General features: G+C 35.0%; 3 protein-coding genes, 2 long non-coding RNA genes, 1 other non-coding gene and 1 pseudogene across 14 annotated transcripts; 3 read left to right on the plus strand and 4 right to left on the minus strand.

The window, feature by feature from the left end:
* On the minus strand, nucleotides 1–1,608 carry LOC104704458 (putative cullin-like protein 2). Its single transcript, XM_010420544.2, has 7 exons — nucleotides 1,482–1,608; nucleotides 1,297–1,393; nucleotides 973–1,158; nucleotides 835–882; nucleotides 547–750; nucleotides 394–471; nucleotides 1–220 (listed from the first exon to the last, which is right to left on the minus strand). Exons 1-7 carry the CDS (start codon nucleotides 1,601–1,603, stop codon nucleotides 158–160), a joined length of 798 nt encoding a protein of 265 aa, XP_010418846.2. The 5' UTR covers nucleotides 1,604–1,608; the 3' UTR covers nucleotides 1–157.
* A 1,349-nt stretch (nucleotides 1,609–2,957) lies between these two features.
* On the minus strand, nucleotides 2,958–4,927 carry LOC104700770 (uncharacterized). 9 transcript variants are annotated; one of them, XR_015562839.1, is made up of 7 exons: nucleotides 4,689–4,890; nucleotides 4,496–4,624; nucleotides 4,048–4,258; nucleotides 3,891–3,966; nucleotides 3,672–3,792; nucleotides 3,533–3,576; nucleotides 2,958–3,223 (listed from the first exon to the last, which is right to left on the minus strand). It is a non-coding gene; the product is annotated as an uncharacterized LOC104700770 (long non-coding RNA). The 9 variants fall into 9 exon arrangements; XR_015562844.1 differs by lacking the exon at nucleotides 3,533–3,576 and having other exon boundaries at nucleotides 4,496–4,577; nucleotides 4,689–4,927; XR_015562843.1 differs by lacking the exon at nucleotides 3,533–3,576 and having other exon boundaries at nucleotides 2,958–3,270; nucleotides 4,496–4,577; nucleotides 4,689–4,927.
* Nucleotides 4,928–6,402: 1,475 nt separating this feature from the next.
* On the minus strand, nucleotides 6,403–8,270 carry LOC104704459 (putative cullin-like protein 2). Its single transcript, XM_087460186.1, has 10 exons — nucleotides 8,157–8,270; nucleotides 7,854–8,045; nucleotides 7,719–7,766; nucleotides 7,430–7,633; nucleotides 7,271–7,348; nucleotides 7,092–7,181; nucleotides 6,885–6,965; nucleotides 6,723–6,782; nucleotides 6,540–6,614; nucleotides 6,403–6,465 (listed from the first exon to the last, which is right to left on the minus strand). The coding sequence occupies exons 1-8, from the start codon at nucleotides 8,241–8,243 to the stop codon at nucleotides 6,747–6,749; spliced, it is 816 nt and encodes a 271-aa protein (XP_087316312.1). The 5' UTR covers nucleotides 8,244–8,270; the 3' UTR covers nucleotides 6,403–6,465; nucleotides 6,540–6,614; nucleotides 6,723–6,746.
* Nucleotides 8,271–12,347: 4,077 nt separating this feature from the next.
* On the plus strand, nucleotides 12,348–13,118 carry LOC147941075 (uncharacterized). The gene is made up of 2 exons (XR_015562754.1): nucleotides 12,348–12,470; nucleotides 12,675–13,118. It is a non-coding gene; the product is annotated as an uncharacterized LOC147941075 (long non-coding RNA).
* A 137-nt stretch (nucleotides 13,119–13,255) lies between these two features.
* TRNAE-CUC (transfer RNA glutamic acid (anticodon CUC)) lies at nucleotides 13,256–13,328 on the plus strand. The gene has a single exon. It is a non-coding gene; the product is annotated as a tRNA-Glu (tRNA).
* Nucleotides 13,329–14,389: 1,061 nt separating this feature from the next.
* Nucleotides 14,390–16,345, minus strand: LOC147941077 (uncharacterized; annotated as a pseudogene).
* A 1,917-nt stretch (nucleotides 16,346–18,262) lies between these two features.
* Nucleotides 18,263–18,877, plus strand: LOC147941078 (uncharacterized). Its single transcript, XM_087458375.1, has one exon. The coding sequence runs from the start codon at nucleotides 18,263–18,265 to the stop codon at nucleotides 18,875–18,877; it is 615 nt and encodes a 204-aa protein (XP_087314501.1).
* The last annotated feature ends 3,058 nt before the right edge of the window (nucleotides 18,878–21,935 follow it).

Below are 21,935 nucleotides of genomic sequence, written 5' to 3' on the forward strand. Positions count from 1 at the left end.
TTGTCTGAAATATACGAAAGCAAATCCTATTGAATTGGAAGTAAAATAGGAAAGCGAATCCTATTGAACTGAAAGGATTCAAGAAAAAGGAAAAAAAAACAAAAATCCACTTTACGAATTAAGCGTGTATATCTCTAATACTTTATGTCTTTATCACTTAAGCTAGAATCTCACTTCCACCATCCTTCTTTAAGATTTCATCAAATGCTTCTTTCACGGCCTACAATGCATTAAAAAAAAAAACTATTGTCAGTACTATGGAAAAAGCAATAATAAAGAAAGCCAATAACTATATATGGTCCTTTCAGAAATAAGCATGCACGTCACTAGGTTCAACCGCTAAACTCTCCACTTGTAAAAATATGGTTAAAACAAAATTACATCATAACCTACCTCAACTAGTCTGGGTTGAGTGCTTGAATGGAGATAGTGAGTGACTCTCTCCCTCTCATTTTTTAGACACTCCTCAGACTGTATATAAGATTATTGACGTTAATATATATTTCCTTTCCTGATATCGAAGAAATAACATAGTCGGCGACGCACCTTTAGCATGTAATCAGAACAAGAATCCTCCTGGATCCACTTTGACACCTTCCAAGAATAGTAAGAAGCAGTATCTTGAAGCAAGAAGTTTTCAAAGTCCTCTTCATATTTTCCCAAAGTTCCCATCCCATTCTCCACATAGATATCTAATACCATTTTCACTAGTTCCCTATCAATCTCTTCACCCTCACGTTCTTTATGAATCTGGCAAATACAAAATTTGTTAGATAAAAGCAAAACTTAGACTGAACCTTAGCTTTCTCATTATAGCTCGATACCAATACTTACAAGTGCTAATACAGCTTCTTTGGCAGTGGAGTGCATCTCATGATAAACCTGTAGTATATAATTTGCAAGGACATTTACAAACTTGCAAAAACAGTTGAGGCAGTGAAAACTTAGAAGCTATAGGAATGCATGACAAACCAGGTCGCAGAAACATTTCAAGCCAACTTTTCTCAGTGTTGGGATGCCTCTCCGACTAACATAGTATCTCTCAATATAACGGAAGACCTTGCCTAACCAGTTGACCAGAATAACATGGTTCTTCCACCTCCTAACAAGTTCTCTTAGCATATTTTCACCATGCTTCTCCCTTAAGGATGGCAACACCTAAACCACACATAAAAAAAAAAAAAAAAAAAAAAAAAAAAAAAAAAAAAGATAAAAAACATTATAAATAATCAAAACGAACATGCCGTCTTGGCACTATCCAAAAATCAAGCCGCAACCAAAAACTTTGGTACTCACCGTTTGGACAGTATAATCTTCAATTACTTGACGATACTTTTCATAAAGCTGCTGTGAGTAACCACCGTGTTTCAGGATAGACATATTGTAAATAATCCTGTGAATCACATAAGAAATTACTGTGATAGGTACCCGTATATATACAACTGGTAACAATCAAACATTACATAAGACGGCCTACGTACGTGTAAAGATTCAGATATTGCGTAAATTTAAGTGCTGGTTCACACTCTCCTTCTATATTCCTTATCAGCTCGGTAATACCTTCCTCCAAGGAGGACCATCCTTCCTCAAAGTTAGAGACCATCCTTCTCGTATCTGTTGCAAGCTCAACAGAGATTAGCTTTTGTGAGGTTATCACTTTAGAAACCACATTAACGATACGCAATACTAATATCACAAACCATAAACTAAAACTAATTAGACTACCAAACATGTACAACAAAAAATATGTTACGCCAAGAAAGTAATAAAGATGTATTTAAACACATATATAGAAACGGAGGTTACCCTAAAACCTAAGACGTCACGTACCTGAAGATTCTGAAGAGTATCCGATTTCACCAAGATTAAGTGATTAACTAAAAGAATCGTGAAGTGCGCGTCTTAGTAGAAAAACAAAAGGTATATATATATATAGAGCCAACGATGAGAAGGCGGTTTCAACTTAAAATTCTTAACAAAATAGGAAAAAAAAGAAAAATCATATTTATATATAAATAAATTAATAGATATGTTGTTATCTAAGAATATATTCCCCTTCTTTCACAAACATATTAAAAAAATGTATCAATTTCTCTTATGCCCTTCTATAATACACTAAGTTAAATTCTCTCTGCAATTAATAAATTAAAATAATAGAGTTATAATTGATACTAGATATTCACCCGCGGTGCACCGCGGGACTAAATTTGTTTAAAAAATGCAAAATGTATTTTGGTTAGTACATTAACAACTATATATGTAACTTATTTTTGTATTTTCTAAATGTATGGTATTTTGCATCTATATATTATGTAGTATCCAATTTCTATGTTTTAGATGTATATCGTGGATTTTTTTATAAGATAGGAGCGATATCACACAGTTCATTAAATATTTAAATCGTCGAGAAATGTTTTTTTCCATTGTAGAGATAGTAGTATTTTAATTATATTGTAGTTTTTCAATAATATCAGTACAATATAATTTGGCTTTCTATTTTTGTTAGTTTCATATATAAATAATCTAACACTTTAGCATATATAGTTTATGTGTGCAATGAAAATAAAAGTAAGTTGTTTTTTATATGAGTTATACTAATTGTTTACTTTTATAAACTTTTAATTAATGGATTAAAAGTATGTTTATATAATATGTTATCTAGAGCATCTCTCACTTTTGGTTAGTATAAAACATATTCATGATTTTGTAAAAAGTGTTAATGTATAGAGTTCATTTATGGAGTTATTAATTTATCGATTCTTAAGCATAACCATTAAAAAAATTTGGGACCAAGAAAATATATTGATTTATGGAGTTTTAATTTTTATTAATTTATTACTATTTTTAAGTTTAAGTTATATACTTAGTTTAAACTGTGGAGTAAATTCATAAATAAAGCATAAAATATTCATCCTTCATAAAATTGCTGGGAAAATTTGTTAATTGTTATCACACAATTTATTATAAATTTCCAAATTATATATTACCAAATGAAGATTATAATGGAGAAACCAAATTGGTGGTTACTTAAAAAAGGAAAAATGACAATGCTTAGACTCACCAAAAAAAAGTACATAAGATAAAGGTATATTTACCCAAAAAAAAAACTAAAACCACACATTATCTCTTCCTTCCTTCTTCTCTATTTCTTCTTAATCTCATCCATTCGACATGTCTCTTACTGATTCTTCTATCCCCTCGTCTTCTTCTTATCCTTATTCGCCTGTGACCCGCGAAGAAACCGGGATTCACGCCCATGAGACCAGATAACTAAACCAAAAGTTATTGCCATTCTAAAAACTCTTGCTGTGATATTGGTTTAAAAATATTGAGGTACATGTAAGTAACAACGAAAAGGAATAAGGTGACAATATTTTAGTCACTAAGGCAAGCAGTCTCATACGATTGAAATGGCTAGACTCTAATGAAATATAGATAAACAGTTCCCGTAGTGTTTCTTTATGCCTAATCAATATCAGAGCTGGTGAAGCAGAGGATTTAGACGAATACACCTTTGAGGTATGTTTGATACCTCTCTGACTTGTTAAGGTATGTCAAGTAACATAACATCATCTCCTTCAAGGGTTCCTCAGCATAAAGAAAAATCATGACTAAAAAATAATATCACTTTTATCTGTTGGTCCCAAAAGTGAGAAGAAAGATAAACTTACATCGCAAGCAGCTTCACATCAGCTGAGACATTAAAGGTTAATATAGATTTGTTTTTTATAGGCTTTGACTCTTTTCATTTCCATGATTTTGTATCACATGTTTTGATACTTCCATCACGTTCTACAAAAAGAAAAAAAAAAAATCCTCGGTTGTTAGTCGTGGCAGTGAAAAAAAATAAAAGAATTTAAAACTTGCAGTGCCAGAAGATATAATTTTACCAGTGTTTGCAGCAATGCAAAGAGCTGCATTGCCTACATCGTCTTCAGAAAATCTACAGGAGGCAAACATCTGGTCCTGCATTTCAGATTTCAAACTCATCGGATCCAATACAACAATGTTGGAAGTTTGTATATAAACTAAGAAAACCCAACTGACCTTCTCTTTAGATAGATTGGCAGCAGCAGTAGAAGCATTCATCCCCGTAGCTGATAAAGTGTACAATCACTGTTTTGAAGAAGATCCCTCTATCATCATGTTTAATGAGTAGTGGAAATGTCACTGATGGGGTTGGCTTGAAACTCGCAAATGAGATTAAGATGACAAATTTGGTTGTGAAACTTGTCCATCCTTCAAAACCATATCGTATCTGCAGTTTCACAACCAAAGAATTAGAAGAAACATTTGAGAAGCCTAACCAATATGAGAGATGCTTCATCTGATCTAATCATCATAACAAAAAACATGCTCAGATAAATGATCATAAACTAATGTTTCATACAAAAATTTCAGATTCAGCCTTTTCACAAATACATATTCACATCAAATCTAGAATATAAATTGATAACAAAAGGATTATTAGTTTACGGATTTAAGATGAGTTTACCGGGGAGACCCAACAAAGAAATCAAGGCACTGAAGACACTGAAGAATGTCATAACCATATGAACCACAGCCGCCGTAGTATCCTACCAGCCACCGGATCAAACAACGGCAGTTGAGAAACAAAGCAAACCTAGAATCATATCGATTGTTTAGAATCAAAGAAAACAAAGCAAAATCTAGCAGATCAAATTTACCTCTAGGATTGAGATTAGTTTCATCACTCGAGATTTGATCTTACTCCAATGAAAACACGATAAAGAGATTCTTCACTGCCGCCTCCTCGGCTTGATCCGTAGAATTGAGTGGCAAACAACTTTTAGGGTTTTAATTATTTGGAAAAGAGTTTCGTTTCTCAATTACGGATCCCTCAATTACTCAATCAGTATGGAGCAATCCGAATACAAAGGATCCAGAAAATAATACGCGGATCCTCACTAAAACCGACCCGTTTGTAATTGTTTTCAAAAAAAACATAATGGCAGTCTTGTAAATAAGTGACAAATTCAGGATTTATTTACTAAATGTACTTGAAAAATGTATTTTTTGTCCACAACTAAAATTTCTTTCACCAAAAAAAAAAGAAACCTTTAATAATAAAAAAATAGCATATGCTAATTTTACAGTCTTATTGGTATTTGGTAAGTTATATTTGGCATGTCAAGTGTATCAAATGTTATTTCCAATTCATATTCCATATTCCTATGGTCTCTAATAGATTGATATTTTGACAATTTCACATATATTAAGAAAAAGTTAAAGCTTTAGTAGACGTCTGCCGAACCAAAATTTGTGGTCTCCAATACTGACAAGTGCTAATAATTTGCATGGATACAAATACATTTACAGCATGGAAAACTTAGGAGTTAATTATAGGAATATATATTCATTACAAACCAGGTAAAGGAAGCATGTCAATCCAGCTTCTTCTAGTGATGGAACCTTACTCCGAGGAACAAAGTAACGGTCAAATAAAAGGAGAAGGAGATTAACCGTCTAACCATAAGTTTATGGTTATTCCTTCTCGAATCTGGTTCAAGCTCTCTTGTATCAAATTTCTCTAAAGAAATTAAAATGTATATATCTACAACAAAATTTATGTCTCGAGAGGTTATTATTTATACATTTGCATCCAAATTGTGTTGATATTCAAAATTTAAAACTTATCTTATATGGTTATCGTCAGTCACAAACACCATAACTAATGAGACTATACCAATCTTTGAAAGTAACGAAGAGTTGGGTAGAAATTAACGAAGACACGGGAAGCTAACGTAAACCTAATTCGTGTACTTGGCCAAGAAAATATTCAAATTTTTGGCTGTGCGGTCAACTGAGCGGTGAATTATATAGTTAACACTAAAACTTGTTGAATATTATAAAATTTCATATAACGTTAGATGCAGTCTTAGTTGGTATATGTGATGTTCAAACAGCCTTTTTTAGTGGGTTACACATTCTTTCTCGTCATGTGAGCCCAACTTTATCCGATGGCTAGTACGTTACATCCTGAAAGTTTTAAAAACTTGTGTACTGGTGCTACAAATCACCAAATCTATTTATCGTGCTTTGTCCTCACAATTACACGGTACAGGCAATCATTTTCTAGTATGTCACCCATTGTGAAATTTTTCTGAACACCCTTAACTATGGAATTATCTCAGATGGTTAACTAAAATATATAATTGCACTTTAATGATATAGGTGACCAAATCATTTATTTTAAACTTCTCTACATGTACTAAAACATATTTTGAAACAGAATATTACATCTGGCAGGCATTAATGATTTACCATGTTTAATAGTATAATGTGTATCTAATTTGTTTGTTTATGATGAGTAGTATAGCAATAGCAAGTAATAAATTATAATTTTGGTTATATTATAAATTGATTTATTTTAACAATTCTCAATTACTCTAGCTTCTCAATTCCTTCATCTCTTCTTAAGGTTTCAAATGCCACTTTCGATGCCTACAAAATGCATTAAATGAAATTATGGTCATTCAATATTATATGATATTGTGAAACAAATAAGATATTCAAACCTTATGCAAGAGGGTGTGGTTCTGAAAACAGTTAGTGACATAGACCATGTACTTATCTTGTAGCACATTTACTACCTGGAGTCATGAAAGGGAATATAAAATTCTTAGCAATCAGAAAGGGAGTAGACTAACATCTAATTTTAAAACTTTCGACTCCAAGTTCAAGGCACAAAGAATATGAACCTGATTAGTAGATGCGTCGTCGGTTTATTTTACAAGGGAAGTCCCATCTTCAATGATATGCTATATAGATACATTTTCAATTAAAGCCAATATTGTCATGTAGCAATTAAAGATAACTGATTTGGAAACAAGTTTTAAGTGAGTTTAAGATAAAAATAAAACCTGCTTGAATAAGTGTGCAATAGGTTCCAACCCTTGAGGGATTGGAAGATAAATCTCGTACATCCTAGAGAGATCATCCATCTAAAAGTAATATAGCAATTAAGAGTTAACTGAAGAATCTTCAGTGAAGATGATAATTTAATTAAGAATACAAGAAAAAAAAAAAAGAAAAACACACATACACACACAGAGAGAAAGTGGTATAACCTTGTCATCTCTTAGCAACGCACGGCACCCTGAGTGCTCATTTTCTAGAAGCTGTTTTGCAACCACTACCAACAATTCATTTTGTACTTTCTGCATTCAGAAACAAAACAAACACTATCAGTGTCTTGCGTATAAATCTAATCAATCTTAATTAAGAGAATATGTGTATTACAACCAACCTCAACTATTTTGGGTTCAGTGGTTGAATGAAGGTAATTAGTGACTTTCTCCCTCTCCCTTTTCAGATACTCCTCAACCTAAGATATAAAACTACTGACGTCAATATATATAATCGAAGGAAAACATAGTCCTAAAAACGGTAACGGGAAGAGATATGCCTTTAGCATGTAATCAGGACAAAAATCATCCTCAATCCACTTTGACGCCTTGGAAGAATAGTAAGAAGCAGTATCTTGAAGCAAGAATATTTCAAAATCCTCTTCATATGTTTCCAAAGTTCCCATCCCATTCTTCACATAGACATCTAATACGCTTTTCACTAGTTCCCTATCAATCTCTTCGCCCTCCCGTTCTTTATGAATCTGGAAAATACCATTTTTGTTAGATAGAAACAAACAATTATAGGCTGAACCTGAGATTTTTTCATTACTGATACCAAATTCTTACAAGTGCTAATACAGCTTCTTTGGCAGTGGAGTGCATCTCACGATAAACCTGAGGTAAATAATTGCACATCGAAGGTTACAAAAAAAGTTCAGAGACAGTGAGAAATTAGAACTTATAGGAATTTTCATGACAAACCAGGTCGTGGAAGCATGTCAAACCAACTTCTCTCAGTGTTAGAATGGCGCCGCCTCTCCGACAAACGAAGTCACGGTCAATATAATTAAAGAATCTGGCTAACCAACTAACAAAAATATTATGTTTATTCCACCTCGTAACAAGCTCTTCTAACATATATTCATCATGCTTCTCCCTTAAAGAAGGCAACACCTAAACAACACATAAAAAAATATTAAACTGCTGGATTAGGGTTTTTTTTCAACATGTCTTATTTGCACAATATCCAAGAATCAAGCCAAGACATAAAACTTTGGTACTCACTGTTTGGATAGTATAATCTTCAATTACTTGGCGAAACTTATCAGAAAGCTGCTGTGAGTAATCATCATCGGTACTCTGAATGCACATATTGTAGATAGTTCTGTGATTACATACATAAAGAAACTACTGTTGTAGGTACCCGTACGTATATATAGAGCTGTTCACAAACAAACATTACATATGAAGGCTTACGTACGTGTATAATTTCATATAATGCTTAACTTCAAATGGTGGTTCAGGCTCTCCTTTTTTCCCTGGACCAAAGCGACCTCGTTATGAATTACAGTTTTATCTTCTCACATATTTGTTTTCTTTTGTTTTCATAATTCTAAATCTCTTATAAAACCAGAAAAACACTTCCCTTTTTTTCGTTTCCCCAGTTTCTTTTTCCATCTACCAAGAGTTTTTCTTTTGTAGTTTTGTTATTATTATTTACCACCAAAATTTTGTGAATCGTTGATTTAAATTGTTTTTCTGAAAAGATCCAATCCATTTTTTTAATTTTCAATATAATATTAAACTAGTGATCGTATGTATATTCACTAACATCGTAACTCAATTCAAATAACAGGAGATAATTTAAATCAAACTCATTAATTCAATAACCAATAAGCAAATGCACGAATAAAAAATACTCACAACTATTAATTCAATAATATCTAGAAGCAATAAACCCGCAACCTAACATCATTCTAATGACCCACTCTATCAACCTAATGGAAACCAGACAACACATCAACAATCCACTAGAACATCCTCCTCTTCATCGTCTTGATTCCACAATCACACTTTCGCTTCACCTGCACCACAAAAACAATGGGATGCGTGAGTATTATTAGAAATACTCAGTGATGCGATCCTCCCATCTACAAGGCTATACACACAAGCGAAAAGACAAGTACAAACAATGCACAAAGACAAGCAAACCAGACAACTCTGAACACATATGACGACTGACACCCCTCGTCGTCACGGTCGACGCTGAACCCTTGCGTCGATCGATGCCCTCCTAGCATCGATTAATGCTCCCTCACGTCTCCACCAAAACCCTTGTTGCATCGATCGATGCCCTCCTGGCGTCGATTGATGCAGTCGCGAGAAACATCGCCGAACACAATCTCTCTCGACTTCTCTTGGCTCCAACCATCGCCACAACGTCCGTGATGCCCTCAACAGGCCACAACCACCACGACAATCACTCACAAAAAAACACACCAGCAATCAATCAAAAAAATCACACAAATCACACAAGCAATCAATCACACAATCACTCACCTCTTGTTTTGGTTGAAACTGACAAAGAATTGTAAGATCCAAGCTTTCCAGCGACCTCTACTCGACACCCATGCTCTGATCTTCTTTTCCACGTTCTAAACACATAAAATAGGTACAAAAACCTTCTCCTTCACTCACATTATGTTCTCACCAAGAATTCAGTTTCTCTCTTTTCTATGGAACGAAAAACGACCAACCAAGGCTTTAGGGTGTCGGACTCACTTTTATAGGCGAGCCCTAGGTTTTCTCCATCAAACTGCATCAAACCGGAGATATTGGAATTAACCCGAGTGCAAACCATACAGTGGTGTCGATCGATGCCCTAACCATGGTGTCGATCGATGCTCGAACCGGAAATCCAGTTTGCGGGAGTTATAATTTTCTTCCACCATCATAGATTCGTCCTTGAATCTAGCACAATGACCAACAATTAAGGATCTCACGTGCAACCAACACTATGGCCCGCACATCCTCCGAGTAATTCATGAGGACTCTATCTGGCCAATAACCCGCGTCTCTGACATTATTTGCTCTCAACTTATGCATCTCTCCCGACCTTAAATACTTACCGGCTCGCTATCAGGCCTCTCCCCTCAAGCTACGATATCCAAGAAGTCTAATCTTGCTTTTGGGTTACCCTATAGCACGCCTTCGGATCGTCACCTGATATACCAATTATACCCTCAGGTCACAAATTCCTTCGAGATAACGGTACACAAGAACCTAACCGTCCTCTCATGAGTTGTTCGAGATCTCACATCTCTAGAACAATAATTTTGAATTTGACCGAGTACCACGCTGATCAGAACTATCTCTATGGCTCACGCAAGAACATCGCAATGTCCTGTGGCCAACAATCGTCACAAGGGATCCACCAAAACAACAAAAACGTTACAAAGACCATAGAAATGTCCCGCAGGACTGCCACCAAAGCCACACAAATGTCCAAACGGACCGCCACCAAGGCCACACAAATTTCCAAAAGGACCGCCACCAAGACCACACAAATTTCTAAAAGGACTGCCACCAAAGCCAAACAAACGTCTCCGGGACCGCCACCATAGTATCCGGCGTCACCAAGACCACCAGCAAGGTACAAAATGTCACTAAAACCACGAAGAAGAAGACTTAGTTAAGGGTTTTATCCCTCGTATCACTAAAATGACTGGTTTAATTAAAGTGTCTTCATCAATTCCAATCAAACCAAAATCAACAACTGAACAAAAAAAAAACCCACGTCTTCTGCGAAACCAAGTCGACATCAATCAAGCTTAGCAGAAAAGTGGACTTAGATCACATTCTCAAAGGTTATGTTAGCAAATGGAGGTGTGTTTGGTCGGAGGTTGTTCGACTTCGCACAAGAAGTAGAATCCTATCATGAGCTCTCCCTTTTAACAATTTCTTATCTGTTTCTCTCTTCCACCTCAAATTTTTTGAAGTGTCTATACTTTTCCGGTCCAAATTGCGGATGGCTCCGGTTTAAAGATCACTCACACGGGTTCAGCTTTACTCCCTACACCATCTTGTTCTCTTGCTTTAAAAGATGTTCTATATGTTCCTGATTTTTGCAAGAATCTGATTTCGGTGTATCGTTTATGTAATGCTCATAAGGTTTTTGTGGAATTCTATCCTGCATATTTTCAGGTGAGGGATCTGAGCACGGGGGTCCGGTTACTCCAAGGCCGAACTAGGAACGGATTGTATGAGTGGCCGGTTCATCAAGATACCATCAATGTCTTCTCCGCCACTATCTCTCCGAAAACTGATCTCTCTTCATGGCATCTTCGACTTGGGCATCCCTCTTTACAAGTTTCAAAAATCTTGTTTCTAAGTTTTCATTACCTCTTTCTTCTTCCACTCAAAAACAATTATCTTGTTCTGATTGTCTTCTTAATAAGAGTCACAAGCTCCCTTTCTCAATAAACACAATCGTTTCTACACAACCTCTTGAATATGTTTACACCGACGTTTGGTCCTCACCCATTACTTCTACAGAAAATTTCAAATATTACCTTGTCTTAGTCGATCACTTTACAAGATACACATGGCTATACCCTTTAAAACTCAAATCCCAAGTCAAAGATGTCTTCATTGCCTTTAAGGCTTTGGTCGAGAATCGTTTTCAAACGCGGATACGCACCTTATATTCTGATAATGGTGGAGAATTCATTGCTATGCGGTCGTTCCTGGCCTTACATGGTATCTCTCATTTCACAACGCCACCTCATACCCCTGAGCTCAATGGTCTCTCGGAGAGGAAACATAGACATATTGTCGAAACCGGCTTATCCATGCTCAGTCATGCCTCTGTTCCTCCAAGTTATTGGCCTTATGCGTTTGCCACGGCCGTGTACTTGATTAACCGTATGCCGATGGACGTGCTTGGTGGTGAGTCACCGTATCATAAGCTCTTTCGCACACGACCGAATTATCTCAAACTGAAGGTGTTTGGCTGTCTCTGCTATCCCTGGTTACGCCCGTATCGTCACAACAAACTCGAAGCTCGCTCAACTCCATGTGTCTTGTTAGGTTACTCTCTAACACAGAGTGCCTATTTATGCTTCGATCTTGTCAATGGCAGAATGTATACGTCTCGTCATGTTCAGTTTGTTGAAACGAGGTTCCCGTTTGCTGAGCTTCGTGTGCAGAACGTCGTCACTCAGCCACCGGTTCAGTCCGTTTCTCATCAATATTCGACATCGATACCGCTCGTGCGTCCATCCTCTCCACCACCGTCGGCCTCATCCCCGGGCCTACATATGAATTCTCCATCCTCCGATCCGTCGTCACCATCAACAGAGGTATCTCCGGCTTCGTCGTCATCACCTTCCTCTGTTTCTTCGGCTCACGAAAACAGAACGAAGCGGGCTCAAGATAGTTTTTCCTTACATTATGCATTATAAGCATACGATTATCATTCTATTTATTCGTCTTTTGCCACCATGTAGGATTCGAACACAACACCCCCTTTCAGAAGCCGAAGCAGTTGACTTGGTTAAAACTGTGTTCGCATCTGCCACAGAGAGGGATATCTACACTGTAAGTTACCCTATATTTGTGTCTTCTTTTGTCACAAAGCCACCCAAAAAAAAATCAGCCTATGTGTTTCATATCATTTGCATTTAGTTGAAGATATTACCAAAACATTTACTTAATCTATATCCCTGATTTCAATGTTGCATAACTATCTTCCTTAACTGTTTGCCTCTGTCTGATCAATGCTTTGTTTGATGTAATTAATAGGGAGACAAGCTTGAGATTATGATACTTAAGGCCGACGGTGTCAAGACTGTACTCATGGACCTGAGGAAAGACTAAACTCCTCTCGTGCATTTAGCCAACTACAATATGTCCTTCTGGTTTGTTATTTTCACTTCAACATTAGAGTTCCTTGTTTAGTCAGGGCGGTTTAATCTTGCTACTGCTGGATGCCGAAAGGATTAAAACGGTTTTAAAATAAAAGCTAGAAAACTCAGATTTCGGGTATCAGGCTTTGGGTAACAAATGAGTTTATGCATTCAGGTCTTCGTGATGCTGGAAGACAAGTTCTTGATCATTTGTTGGGATTGATCAATGGGAAAAAGCCTCTCTTTTAATACCTTGTATTAGTTAATGCATTTTGTGACTTGTGGTTTTCTTCTTTGTGTACCCTTTTTTGAGAATGAATAAAAGGAAAGTCTTTTAATTTTGAGCTTCTTTTCCATTTAATGTTCATGTACGTTGTAGAACTTTACAGGTGAGCGATAGTGAGATACTGAGATCATTAACAATGTCAGTCAACTACTGAGACTATTTATTAATATTTTATGTTTGTTTTAGCAAAATCCGTTGTAGTCTAGCTGGTCAGGATACTCGGCTCTCACCCGAGAGACCCGGGTTCGAGTCCCGGCAACGGAGTTATTTTTTTTGCTTTTGTTATTACTAAAACAAAGTGAAGTGAAGAAGTCGTAGTGTATAAACAGATGTTGCTTGATTTGATAAAATGAAACGAAATAGTTAAAGGTAAACAACAAGAACAAAGTATATATCACACATGCCAATGTCATACGGGTCAAGCACTTAAATCAAATACGTTACAAAAATTGACGATCCTTGGTCCACTACTAAGTGAAGTCACTATTCACAAAAACCTATAACAAGAAAACCTAATTAATGCAAAGCTATTAATATTTGCCAAACATTGTATTCAATGCCGTAGCTACATTTCCCCACCCACCTCTCAAAAAAAAAAAAAAAAAAAAAAATCAAATTAAAAATACAGTAAAATCTCTATAAAATACGATTGTGTTTATTGAAAAAGGGAGCTTGTAACTCTTATTAAGAAGACAATCAGAACAAGATAATTGTTTCTGAGTGGAAGAAGAAAGAGGTAATGAAAACTTAGAAACAAGATTTTTGAGAACTTGTAAAGAGGGATGCCCAAGTCGAAGATACCATGAAGAGAGATCAGTTTTCGGAGAGATAGTGGCGGAGAAGACATTGATGGTATCTTGATGAACCGGCCACTCATACAATCCGTTCCTAGTTCGGCCTTGGAGTAACCGGACCCCCGTGCTCAGATCCCTCACCTGAAAATATGCAGGATAGAATTCCACAAAAACCTTATGAGCATTACATAAACGATACACCGAAATCAGATTCTTGCAAAGATCAGGAACATATAGAACATCTTTTAAAGCAAGAGAACGAGATGGTGTAGGGAGTAAAGCTGAACCCGTATGAGTGATCTTTAAACCGGAGCCATCCGCAATACAGACACTTCAAAAAATTTTATTCGTACTTGTGATTTTTTAAACCGGAAAAGTATAGGAGCACCTTCTTATTATTATCATTTTTTTTTTAAGAAAATGTAAAATTTATTCGAAAAAAATATTTTTACATCAAACACAGCGTTCTATAATATGCTTTTAGCAAATCATTTGTTTAAAACTAGAAAAAGAGGAGCTTTCCTTAGCAAATCATTTGTTTAAAACCTCCATACACTCTGCGTATCTTCCGTCTCCTTGCTTCACAATAGACAAGATTCTGTTGCGGACATCCTTGTCTAACCTTTTGATTAGTTGAGATGGAGGAGTTGCAGCTTCCCCATGTCGTCTACCATTACGTTCTTTCCACAACGAGTACACTAGAAGCTGAAAGGTATAATGGAGAAGAAAAACCAAATCCTTCCTAGAGACGTATCAGTGAGTAGTTTCTGAACAATAGCCCAATCAGTCGAGAAATGTCTATTGAGGAGCTTGGAAGTGAGGCCAGACCAAACTTCCCTCGAATACAGACAGGAAAAGGCTGATGAAATGTTGACATTCCAGCTCTGCATTGTATCACCCGTTGTTAACCGATTTTTTGTTGCAAGTCAGACTATGAACGAGAACTTAGGCGTTGAATAGGGGAACCATATACCTTGGTATTAGTCCTGCTGTGGCTGTTGGTCCTAGATCGTGTTCCAAACATCCTTGGTGGAAAAGGCTGCCTTGTATCTATCCCCGTGTCCTTTCCAAAGGACCACATCTTACGTTTCTACAATCCCCTTGCTCTGAATCTCCTCTAGGCAAACTTCTATTTGGATGAGATGAGTAGCTTAGTGTCTTCGTCTTCTATGAGACAAAAGCACCTGAGCCAAAGTTTCATGAATACTAGTACCCATATCAATGCAGCCTCGGTGTCCCGTAATCGCAAAAATCGGGCCCAGTGGAGACCAATTGTCAGGCAAAAAGGAGATGCTCTTCCCATTTCGAACTTCATACTTGACAAAGCCTGAGGTGAGGTTACGATATTTTAGCAGTTTTTTCCAGATCCAAGATCCTAACGTAGATATCTCACTCAGGGACCACAAGGCTCTTGCGGAGCAAGTATGTACGCAGCCATGACACCCACAGAGAGTTGGATGACAACAGTCTCCAAATAAGGTTTAAACAACTTACAGTAAAACCTCTATAAATTAATAAAGTCGGGATCATGAAATTTTCTTAATTTATAAAGGTTTTAATTTATCGATAAGTTAATAATTATTATTTTATCGGTAAAATAATAAAATATTAACTTATGATTAGATTTTCTCTTTTTCATAATTTTGAAAATTTTAAAAATTTCTATTACAAAAGAAGATATTTTGTTATAGTTCACATTTTTTTATAATTTTCTTAATTTATTATCTTGGCTACCGTAATAGGATTGATGCTAATAGTTTAATTAATTATTCAGGTGAAGATTAGAAGTTTAGAGTTAAGAAGAATTTGACAGTACTATTCTTCATGGTAATGATGAAATCGAATAAGATATTGCGGTGCCTTTAGAATTAGTTACATGTAAAAAACAATTATCTCATTATTAATAGAGTCATATTTCACTAAACTTTCTTAGGGATATATATAGATATATATATATATATATATATATATATATATATATTTAGTTTATATCATTATTAATTTATGATATTGTTGGGACCATATTTTTACATAAGATTTCCTAAAAAATTATTATCTTATTATTTTATCGAATTGTATCATTTTTTACACCGGCCCAACTTGCGACTGGAAAAAATTATTAATTTATAGCTAGTATTAATTTAAAAAGTATTAATTTATAGAGGTTCTACTGTACCATGTTTGTAACGTTTAGTGAATGTAGCCCCAATCCTCCTTCCTCTTTTGGGAGACAAACATCTGTCCAAGATACTTTAGCTTTTTTGTGTTTAATTCAGGACCAGACCATAAAAACGCACAACACAAGCTATCAATTTCCTTGATGCAGGCACTAGGTAAGCGAAATGCTGACATCCAGAAATTAGTGAATCTTTGGATGATTGAACTGATAAGCTGCAACCGACCTGCAAACGAAAGGTGACGAGTCGTCGAGCTACCAATTTTGCTTCTTATTCGTTCAATGAGGGGTGTATAGTCATTTGTCGTCATTCGTTTGGTTAGCAAAGGTAATCCAAGGTAACACATGTGTCCTAAAATGAGCTCAACGAGAACAGAAATCTCGTGCAGAACAAATAGGGTAAAAGCTCGTTTGATTAAGATTTTCAGTACAAATACGAACCGTGAAAGCGTGGCCTATCGATCTTTTAGACTTTCGAAATTTAAAGCTAGAGGTGTCAGAAAAGTTACCACAAAGATAAATAGCTTATGGCAGCTAAGCGTTCATGCGACGTTGCTTTTTGATCCTTCCATGTCGACTCTTTCTATCATTGTGAAGTAGAATTCACCAAGTGTTGAATTGTTCACCCACCATTAGTAGCACCTTCTTACAGTTGTTGTTTTGGTTTTATTAGGTTTTGTCTTTTACTCTCGTTTCTACAAAAGGCAATCTGTTCTTCTTAATTAGTCAGAGATTTAACGGAGATTAAGGATCACTTAATTAAAGAATAATAAAACCATCGGAGTTGGAGGCTTGAAGCCAGAGAGCCTAGAGTGGCGAGATATCTTCTAACGTGCACTGCACAAGGTCTTATTTTAATCTAGATCTGTTCAACTTTGGCTACCAAGTCCAATCTTACTCGGTGACTCCCATATAACAATAATAAGCTGAGACTTCATAGCTAAAGAACAATCATCTTTCTTCTTCCGAAGGACAAGGAGAAAAAAAAGTGATTTCGACAGGTGAGCCAGAAATGAATAAGAGTAATATAGCCACTTAGCTTTTGTAAAATTAACAAGGGTTGAGTTTGCTAAACTACTTCAATAACTGTAACCAAATTATTTCTCCTCCTATATTTGTCGACTCAGATCACAATGCGGCACAAACTAGTTGTATTCATCTATAGACAACACAAACTTTCAAAATCTTCAAAATTCGACAAAACTAGGATTTAAATTTTGGCTATTGTATAAATGGCATTTAACAAACCTGAAATCTGATTACTATTTGATTATTAATCAAAAATGACCTAGTGTTGTTGGGCATTATTGCTCTAAAAAAAAAAAAATTCTTTTACAAAAGGTCCAAGCTGTTGAATGTGATCAAGTCTTCAATTTATTATTTTAGAAGAGTCGTATATTATATATAGTTAAGTAATTGATTTGTGTTATGTATAAATTATTCGTATCTTACACCGAAGAGATACAGAGAGAATCATTAACTGCAAAACAGTTATACATGTATGTGTGTGTCTCAACATTAGGTTGTCATCTAGAGACATTTCCCTTAGTCAAAATGTGTCATGTAAACCTATAAATACACTTTATATATCTAATAAAAGAGTGTGGTTTTCGTTTACAAGAATCGAGCATTACATAAAAGAAGAATACATTGAGTGTAAAAAAAAATACAGAGAGAAAAGTCCCGCCACCTGGGTTCGAGTAATATTGGCTACGGGGGTTCAAAATTTAACATGGTTTCCCCCGGCCCCAGGAGATTAGTCTTTGTGCCTAGCAAGCCTTTAGGATCACTCCTGAGTTATCAAAAAAGAAAAAAAATACAGAGAGAGAAAGACAAAACAGAGTAAAATCTGTGTTGTCCGATCCTTAACAACTTTGACAGTTCAAACTCTTACATGGTATCAGAGCTATGGAGACAACAACGCAACAAGTTATTCCAATCTTCAATGGTGGATCATATGGCTTTTGGAAAATCAAGATGATAACCATCTTGAAGAAACGGAAGTTGTGGGATGTCATCGAAAATGGAATAGCGTTGAGTTCGTCTCCTGAAAACTCACCAGCGTTAATCAAAGAGAGAGATAATCAAGTGATGAAGGATATGATGGCTCTTCAAATCCTTCAAAGTGCAGTTTCGAATTCAATATTTTCGAGAATTGCTCCCGCATCAAACGCAAGAGAAGCTTGGACACTTTGGAAATGGAGTGCCAAGGAAGTTCACAAGTACGAATGATTAATCTTCAGACTTTGAGAAGAGAATATGAAAATCTGAAGATGAAGGAAGGTGAAACCATTAATGATTTCACAACCAAGTTGATAAACGTGAGTAATCAACTGAAAGTTCATGGTGAAGACAAGACCGATAACCAATTGGTTCAAAAGGTTCTTATCTCCTTGCTGCAAAAGTTTGATAGCATCGTTTTCGTCCTGGAACAAACAAAGGATCTATCAACTCTCTCTATTACAGAGATGATAGGTACTTTGAAAGTGCATGAGAAGCGCTTAAGTCTCCGAGAAGAACGTATCAATGAGGGTGTGTTTTATGGAGAAAAGCTTGGTTCGAGTAAAGGAAACAAGCAAAACAAACGCCATGAGAAGACCAAGAAGTGGTGTGGCGTGTGTAAAATAAACAGTCACAGTGAGGTAAACTGTTGGAGAAAGAAGAACAGAGCTGTTCCACAAAAGAGAGCGACCGGTGAAAGAAAATGCTATGTGTGTGATAGATCAGGGCACATAGCTAAAGATTGCAGACTTAAACGAAGTGAGAGAGCAAACCTAAGTCTTGAAGAGATAGAAGATGAAAATGGAGATGAATGTCATATGCTCTTTAGTGTTGTCATATGATCTCAGTGGCGTTGATTTCAAGGGAAGGAAGTTACCCTCTAATATTGGAAAGCTCATCCACTTGAAGTATTTGAGTTTAGCTGGGGCATCTGTATCTAACTTCATCTTTGCGGAACCTGAAGTCGCTGCTCTATTAAAATCTAAAAATAGTTTCTGGTCTGACCAACATGCCCAATGTCTTTAAAGATATGTTAGAACTGAGATACCTCATTTTACCATTCAGAACACCTGGCAGGACCAAGTTGGAATTGGGTAATCTACTCAAATTGGAGAAGTTAATGAACTTCTCATCATATCATAGCAGTCTGACAGATCTTCACGGTATGAAAAGGCTAAAGAGTCTCTCAATCTATATCAATGGAAAATAAGGGTGGAGTATGGAAACTCTATCTTCAACTCTTAAGTAAATTGGGACACTTGGAAAATCTTTCTATAGATTCCACGCCTTTCGTTAATTCCAAACTACCGATATTGATGAGGTATAACCCAAAGTTACATGACGTGCAACACTTCCCTTCCCATCTTACAACCATATCTCTAGAACGTTGTTTCTTGGTGGAGGATCCAATGCTGATACTAGAGAAGGTACTACGACTAAAGTAGGTTATTATAGAGTATAAAACTTTTGTTGGGAGGGTAATGGTTTGCTCGAGCTGTGGATTTCCTCAACTGCACACGCTTAAAATAGTTGGATTAGAATGGTTGCAAGAGTGGCTGGTGCAAAAAGGCTCCATGTCACGTCTTCATACTCTCACTATGGATATGGAGCCAATGTTTAAGAAACTTCCAAATGGGCTTAGATTTATCACTTCGTTAAAAGAACTGACTATCAGCACAAAAGAAAGAGGATTTGAGAAGAATGTTGCCAAAGGAGGAGAAGATCACCGAAAAGTCAATCACATTCCACTTATTCGAATTCGCTCTCCAACAACACAAGGGGAAATAATCTATATTATGAAAGATGGCCAACTCTCTCCATTTGAATGACATGTCAGCAATCGAGAGAGTGCCCCCTGTTTGTCCTCCTTAAAAGCAAATAAACCTAAATTAAAAGGAATATAAAACATCTTCCATGTCTTCTATTCTTTTTTTTTTAATTTACAAACAATTTCAATATTTAACTAATAATTTAGAGAAGTTTAGAACATGTCTCAAAAAAAATAGATGCATCACCAAAATAATTTAGAGAAGTGTACACACAATGATCTCGCATGTGGCATGTTGCTAGTCAGCCTCTGTTTCCGAGTTCCTATAGACTTATCCTCTATATTTGTTGCTTTTTTTATTTATGCCATCTTTGCTGTGAGTTTGTGCTCCAAAATCATGTATCTTTGTGTAACTTTTGTTTCCCCTTTTTGGGTTGATTGAATGAATACAAGTATGGTTTGACAAAAAAAAAAAAAAAAAAAAAGCATGAACGGCACTAAAGATTACTAATCACAACATAAAGATGGAACTTGTTACTTGTTGTTAATGCAATGGCTGCCTCGGAATAGAACCAACAAAAAAACAAAAAAAATAAAACATTAACCAACAACATGGCTTTTTTCCGTACGGTGGTAGTAGTCTAACAGAAGCCAAAAGTTTGATTGGAAACCAAAACATATCAAGACCAATGCTACAGATCTAAACCATAACATATAAAGATAGATACTCTTAATTACAACCCAACTAGGAGAATCCCATGTTATAAAGCATGAATCTACATTTTTCCAAAAACTATAATATAATAATAAAAATTATTGTTATATTTTTGATTCAAAAAATTATTTTGTTTGAGACTGTATTTGTTTTTAATATTGCAATTGTTTCGTAAATAAATATATATATATATATATATATATATATATATCTTTTTGAATACTAATTATTTTAGAAGATTATAGTATTAAATTTGTTTAAAGTATATTACAGTTTTATATCGTTTGTTTGTTGTATTTGCATCATTGTTTTGTGAAATATTTTAAAGTAGTAATTATAATATTGTAACAAACACATTTGTTTCTTCATAGATTGGGTAATATATCTTTGTTTTTAAAAATTCAAATCACAACATATTCAGAAAAATTATACGTACTTATTTAGCATATGTATTATATGATATTTCAAAACAATTTGTAAATGATATAAAAGAAATATGATAGGAGAATCATAATTTAAAATCTTAACAAAATCTTTCAAATATAGTTATTTAAAATAATCATATGTATACTTAGATAAAAAACATTTTACTCTTAAAAATTCTGATTGGTTTACAATTTTTAAAATTAATTAATAATTTTCGTCCATAATTAATTAGAAAAAGAAAATATTATTTTTTTGAAATTAATAATTATTTAAAAGATTTTATTACTCTAATATTAAAATTAAATCTTTACCCTTACTAAAAAAAAATTAAACATTTGCTTTCACATCAATGGTATGACAATGTAATTTTTTACATTAGTCTCATGTTTGTATTTTTCATTTAATATAGTAGGATGAAGAAGACATTCCTTTTACAAGGGATTTGAATAAATGATTCACTTTCCATACAATCAGTTTTGTTCTGCGTCAAACAATGAAGTCATCCTCGTTATGAAATTGTTTCACAAGTAAGAAATTAGAATATACTAGATGAATATTCGCGCTATGCGCGGGCTTATGACTTACCATTTTTAAAATAATTTTGCTATTGTACATATATTTTTTTAATATATGTAAAGATTGATTATTTTTGTTTTTTAAATTGTAGAAAATTTGAAAAATATAATTTGATGTTGATTTTTTTAATACTTCACATAAGTTTTCTCATTTTGTAATTAAATTATTAGATACATGCATAAACAACTTTGTTTTGAGAGACTTAATCATTCTACAATTCATATTAAATAAAAACTTGATTTAAGGATCTATATTTTGTAACGAAGAGTTTTTTGGTTAACTAAGAAATGTCATTTAAACCATGAACTTTCAAATTTTGGCCATTTAAACCATGAACTTTGTTGTAGGCCATTTAAAACATTAACTTTTGTTGATTAGCTTTTTTAAACATGAAGTTTCGTTGACCAAGCCAAAA

Source organism: Camelina sativa, chromosome 7 (genome assembly GCF_030686135.1).
Source record: "Camelina sativa cultivar CO46 ecotype springtype chromosome 7, ASM3068613v1".
NCBI classification, from domain to species: Eukaryota; Viridiplantae; Streptophyta; class Magnoliopsida; order Brassicales; family Brassicaceae; genus Camelina; species Camelina sativa.

Coding starts and splice junctions, on each gene's coding strand:
- LOC104704458 (XM_010420544.2), bottom strand. CDS start 1,603: ATGGTCTCTAACTTTGAGGAAGGATGGTCCTCCTTGGAGGAAGGTATT. Junction 1,159..1,296: donor AAGATTATACTGTCCAAACG/GTGAGTACCAAA, acceptor TGTGTGGTTTAG/GTGTTGCCATCCTTAAGGGA. Junction 751..834: donor AAGAAGCTGTATTAGCACTT/GTAAGTATTGGT, acceptor TGTATTTGCCAG/ATTCATAAAGAACGTGAGGG.
- LOC104704459 (XM_087460186.1), bottom strand. CDS start 8,243: ATGTGCATTCAGAGTACCGATGATGATTACTCACAGCAGCTTTCTGAT. Junction 7,767..7,853: donor TGACATGCTTCCACGACCTG/GTTTGTCATGAA, acceptor TATTTACCTCAG/GTTTATCGTGAGATGCACTC. Junction 6,783..6,884: donor TTGCACACTTATTCAAGCAG/GTTTTATTTTTA, acceptor GTATCTATATAG/CATATCATTGAAGATGGGAC.
- LOC147941078 (XM_087458375.1), top strand. CDS start 18,263: ATGATTAATCTTCAGACTTTGAGAAGAGAATATGAAAATCTGAAGATG.